The 5,967-nt window shown below is 47.5% G+C and overlaps 1 protein-coding gene across 1 annotated transcript in view; it reads left to right on the forward strand.

Moving 5' to 3' along the window:
* Positions 1–5,967, forward strand: part of CNTNAP4 (contactin associated protein family member 4) — a 330,264-nt gene that overhangs the window by 318,316 nt on the left and 5,981 nt on the right. The window contains 2 exon segments of the mRNA XM_030886583.2: positions 1,985–2,203; positions 2,525–2,596. Coding sequence (XP_030742443.2) covers positions 1,985–2,203; positions 2,525–2,596 — 291 coding nt within the window.

The following is a 5,967-nucleotide window of genomic DNA, read 5'->3' on the forward strand; positions in this document are numbered from 1 at the left end:
CATTTTTACTAGTAGTAATATGATGTGGGTGAACATGGAAACCGAAAGAAGGTGCCCCTCAAAACACTAGCTGTCGCAAGGCCATCAGATCGGAGGTGCCCAGCACTACTTAAGAAAGAGCTCTGGTGCCAACATGGAAATATGACCCCAGGGAAGATCTCAGCTGAGTGAGGGACATCTGGGTCGGTCGGAGGGAAAGAGATGAAGGAAACAAGCCTGTGATGTGGGGGTTCAGTGGGTTGTGCCGGCAGCTGTGCAGCTCCAGCCAAATCACTCCACGTCTCCACGGACAGGTCTGTGCACAGTTGGAATAAGATGCTGCTATCAGGTGTCATGAAGAGCCTGTGCCTGTCCCCTCCAGCAGCGTCCAGCACATTACCAAACTCACTGCCATCGAGTCAGTGCTGGTTCATAGGGCGCCCTGGGGAGCAAGGGAGAACTGCTCCTGTGGGTTTCCGAAACTGTAACTCATTATTGGACTTGAAAGCCTCCTCTTTCTCCCATGGAGTAGTTGGTGGTTTCAAACTGCTGACCTTGTGGTTAGCAACCCGCTGTGTCACCACTCCGCCACCACTCTAGCATATAACCAACACTCAAGAAATACTTGTTTGTTGGTTGGTTAAGAGAAGCACACATGCACATTCTGTCTGCACCCACATGCAGGCAGTAGAGCGCAGACATTTTGTGGCCATGCTAAGACCACCGTGGATTGCGTGGGTGCAGCTTATGCTGAGGCACTCGGGTCTTAATCCCCACCACTAATTCCCCTTGTTTAGATTTCACAGTCTCCAACATGTGGCAAGCCTGATACATTTTTTCACTGCACATTTCTGTATCAGTATTGGCTTGGCATCAAATCCATCCTTGTTCCTGCAGCAGTCCCACGCTTACCAACCTCTGGTGTTTAGGGAGGAACCCTGATGGTGTGGTGGATTAAGTGCTTTGGCCACTGACCACAACGTCAGCAGTTCAAACCCACCAGCTGCTCTGTGGAAGAAATATGAGGCTGCCTGCTCATATAAAGGTTTACCATGTGGGGCACTCTAAGGCCTGTAGGCTCAGTGTGGGTTGGCATTAACTACGAGGCAGTGGGCAATGGATGGCTCCTAAGGCGTAAGGTCTTTGAAATAAGAAGACAGTCAAGGCAGTACGATGTGACCAATGTCACTACTGCCAATGAGTCAGTAGGGAGAGGCCCTAGGAACTGTGTGCCATGCCTGGGCGATGTGGTACTCTCCCCTGGCATGCTGGGGTAGCATCAGAAAGGGCACCTTCTCAAGATGTATGGCTGTGGAGTCAATTCTGACTCATAGCGACCCTATAGGACAGGGCAGACATGCCCCTGTGTGTTTCCAAGATTGCAACACTGTCTGGGAGTAGAGAGACTCCTCTTTCTCCCTGGAAGCAGCTGGTGGTTTCAAACTGTTAACCTTTCTGCTAGCAGCCCCCACTTGCAATCCACTGTGACAGCGGGAAGCCTGGGGAGCTGTCAGTCCGACCAAATTGTCCGGTTGGTCCATTGGGAAAGAAACTTTGAACCGTGTTCTCCTCACTTCTCTGACTTTCATGGTTCATGCTCGGCGGCTGGGCTGACCTCATTTCCAACTCTCCTTCGTAACTGTTGACTCGTGACTAGAAACCGTATCACGAACCCATCTCCTGATCGTTCTTAAAATGTAAAATATCACGGACCCTCGTCAGTTCATAACCCCATCCAATTTTTACAGAGCCTTTGATTATATCCAGAGAGTTTGTCCTGTCATTTTTAATTAGCCCGACTTCCGAATGTGTCTTCCTTAACCTGGGAAGTCTCACCAGTGTAGTTATGGAAAGGCTTAATGCAGCTGAATCTTTTGACAAAGACAAAGGTAAAACAACAAAAATGGGGGGCCGTGAATAGCTATATGTGTTGCCGTTGCATGAAGACAATGACGTTCGCTCACGTACACTGTGATTGACGTGCGGTGTCTCCTTGGGCTTGCAGAGCACAGTGACGTGGACCAGGAGACGGCGCTGGCCGGGGCTCAGGGCTTCGTGGGCTGCCTCTCCGCAGTGCAGCTCAGCCACGTGGCCCCTCTGAAGGCTGCCCTGCATCCCAGCCACTCAGCCCCCATCACTGTTAAAGGACATGTGACTGAGTCCAGCTGTGCGGCCCAGACTGGCACTGACGCCATGTCGCGGGAAAGGACCCACTCATTCGCAGGTGCCTTTTGTTTCTTCCTTTACTGGTCACAACTTGCCTGTCCACCTGCTACTCAGGTTTCCCAAGATTCTTCTAAGCTGTGTGCCTTAGATGGGTTCTTATAGTCAGTTGTGTTTGTTTCATACCCAGTCTCTTTCTCATTTCTTTTCTTGAGTCTCAATTGCCCAACCACATGGGCCGCTAGAATTAATTGCTTGGGGGTCCCCATGTTTGCTCCTCTGATTCTACTCTGGTATAAAGCACTGATGGATTCTCCAATACCTTCTTTAACTCACCTGTATCATAACCTCCCCTCCCTTATTTTTCCCCCTTTAACTGCAGATCATTCGGGAAAGATCGATGACAGAGAACCCATAGCTAATGCCATCAGGAGGGACTCTGCGGTCATTGGAGGTAATGGGGAGCTTCGGTACCTGTCATCCTGACTAACAGTGGCGCCCACTTTAGGTGATAGAAAACATGTATGAAGAATCTGCTCAATTTGCCTAGTGTGAGGCACCGAATAGCCAGGCCAATGGGCTGCTTTGTTATTGGTAGAAATCCGCTTACCTTAGAGAATCCGACTGGTTTCCCAGTTTGTTTCAAGATTTTTCAGTTGAAATAATTAATGGCTTCACTTAAGCACCACATGCTGAAAATAGTTGCTAGACTGTGTGATAATGAGTATTGTTAGCTAGGAAATATCTATATGGAATACATATAGCATTCTGAAGTTGTTAAGAGGGGAAAGTTTCTATTCTGGCTTTATGGATGTATAATTGCTTCTGCAATTGTTTGGGTAAGGAACAGGAAAAACGTAGGATTGATAGTAGAATCCTATATTTTATGTTGCCTTAATGCTTAGTAAAATGGATGTCTGTGTGGTCCCAGTCTCCCCATCATTGAATTTTTCCCTTGAAGTTGTGATTTTTATCAAATGTTAGGCCAATGGACTGAAAGTAGTTCAGAGTTGTTTGAAATTATAGAATTAAAACAAAAATGTTTCAAGTCTCGTCCCAAGCAATACAAAGTAGTATATTCCCTGAAACAAAACCAGCTCCCCAAGCAGGCTTCTATTTTCCTTATTGATGTGACTAAGGTGGCTTTTGAATCAGATTATTGAAATATTTATTTGTTCACAAATTTCTGTGCACTCTACCTATGATGTAGACATACAAAAATAAACAATTATTCTGTGGCATTGCCACCAAAATAATGTGACTGCTCAGATACTCGGGCAATTATATTGGCTTTACACCTCATCCATTTGGTTCTATTTTTAAAGTCTTGCTCATTTAGATACCATCTTTCCCCAGGCGTTAGGAATCTGTTTAGACATTGCACAGGAGAACTGATCAAATCATGGTGCAGATATTAACACCTTCGTTGCTACTCCAACTCCTTTTCTTTTTTCAAAACCAAGTTGATTGTGTATAAATTAAATCACATAGAATAGGACCCCATTTGCTTCACCTCACAAACAAACCAACATAAACCATGGTGCAAGCGAAGACAATGCATGTTTGTCTTTAACTCCTTTCCAGCTGTGGCCTTTAAAATGTGCTAAACATCATAAACTTGGACCCCTGGTGAGCACATTGCCTATGTCTCAAAATGGCGCTCTTTCTAAACATGTAACCACGGTGGATAGATCCAGATAGAAATGTTGAGTGATTGTCTAGTGAAGTCGGTGTTAGAACAAATGATTGAATCTTTGGAATATTGTTGCTGTAGGCAACAATCACTGGTAAAAGCAAGAGGTGGAGGTGCGGGCATGTGGGTCAGACCTGCTGGTGTTACTCTAGAGTGGACATAGGTGATGGTCCACCTGGACAATCTTCTCCTGGCTGGAGTGATGGGACAAAGGACGACAACCTGGAAGGCTTCTATTTCTGGGGGTCCATGAGGGCCCACTTTTCTCATTGCAGTGGCTTCTACGGTCTCGTCTGCTACCGCATGACTACGGCATCCCCATCTATTGTCCATGTGCCGATTGCTCCATCTGTGGAACACTCAGCTCTTTGTCTCAAAAACAAAAATCAACTCACTGCCCCTGAGTCCTTTTGGACTCATAGAAACCCCAGCAGACCGGGTAGAAATGCCCCTGTGGGTTCCAAGACTAACTCTTTATGAGAGTAGAAAGCCTCACGTTTCTCCCTGCCACGTGACTGGGGGTCTGAAACTGGTGATCTTGCAATTAGCAGTCACCCTCTAGGCCACCAGGGCTCTTGTCTACTTACTCTTGGGTACTTATCATTGCTCCCACTCTGTCCCAGTGAGGCACACTGGTCGTGCTGTCTGATAAGGGATGGGCTGCTAACTGCACGATTGGCAGTTCAAATCCACCAGCTCTATGGGAGAGCGATGAAGCTGTGTGCTCCCATATATATAGCCTTGGCAACCCCATCTACGGCTGCTGTGAAGTGGAATCTACTTGATTGCCAGGGGGATGGGGCTTTTTATGTGCCACTGAGGGCCGTGTTGGCTAAGTGGTAGAATCCTCACTTTCTTTGGAAGACTTGACCGGCACACCTTATGCTCAGCTTATGGGTACCTGTCTATCAGTGGAGGCCTGCGCGCTGCTGTGCTGTGGGCTAAGATGGGCTAGGAAGAAACACTTGGGTAATCTACTGCCCACACTCAGCCAGTGAAAACCCCCTGGACCACTCTGGTCCCATACCATTGTGACTGAGTTACCACGGGATGGAGGTCGATACTGGCTCTATTGAAGGGCTTCTCACGTGGGCTGTGTGTTAAGCTGGGTTGACTAAAGAAGTAAAGCTAGTGACACTCAGATGTATAAGAAAGAATTTTCTATCAAGAAGTAATTTTGTATCAGGACGGCATCCCAGCCCAATCCAACTCAAGTCCATGGGGCTGAGGCTAGCTGGCGGCCTCTTCAGACCCATGGAGCTGCAGGCCCATGGAACAGTAGGGTGAACTGGGGAGCAGGAAGGTCCCAGGCTGGTGAGTACAGAACCCTCTGTATGCAAAGTCACAGGAACCTGGCAGGGCACTGATAGCTCGCAGGGTCAGCGGCCCACCGGAGTCACTCCCGGAGGCAAACCCAGAAGCCAAGCAAACAGGAAGGTGAAGGGCAAGGGGGAGAGAGAGGAGTTCCTAGTGTCTCCTTATAAAAAGCCACACCCCCAAGGAGACGTCATCAGGCTATGACCCGAGAGACAGGTTGAACTCTGCCCCTACTTTCTTTAAAACATTTTTTAAAAAATTTTACATCATTTTATTGGGGCTCTTACAACTCTTGTGACAATTCATACATCAGTTGTATCCAACATATTAGTACATATATTCCATCATTCTTTTCTAGACATTTACTTACCATTGAACCCTTGGGATCAGCGCCTCTTCACACGCCCCCACACCCCCAATCCTCTTGGCCCCTTGATAGATTATAGATTGTTAATTATTTTAAAATCTCATTGCTGTCTCCCTTACCCTCAGGTTTCTGTTTTTCTTCCCCCTGGATGGGGGTGTGTGGTTATATGCCATTCATTGTGATCAGTAGCCACCTCCCTCACTACGTCTCTCCACCTTCCCCCTGCCTTTTTGGTTTCTTTATTCCCATTCCTGATCCTGGGTTCCACCTGCCGTGAGTTGTATCTCTTGCCTATACCTATGTACATGCTCCCGTCTCGTCTAGAGTGGGACGCGGCACTGGGGTCATGACAGGGGGGGTGAGGAGGCCTCAAGGGATCGAGGAGTATATTGCATGATCCCCAGGTTGAAGGTGACATAAAAATCTCACCATCACAGGCTAATAGACC

This window comes from Echinops telfairi, unplaced genomic scaffold (assembly GCF_000313985.2).
Source record: "Echinops telfairi isolate 266 unplaced genomic scaffold, ASM31398v2 ScPeMD7_2291;HRSCAF=2852, whole genome shotgun sequence".
In the NCBI taxonomy this organism is placed as follows: Eukaryota; Metazoa; Chordata; class Mammalia; order Afrosoricida; family Tenrecidae; genus Echinops; species Echinops telfairi.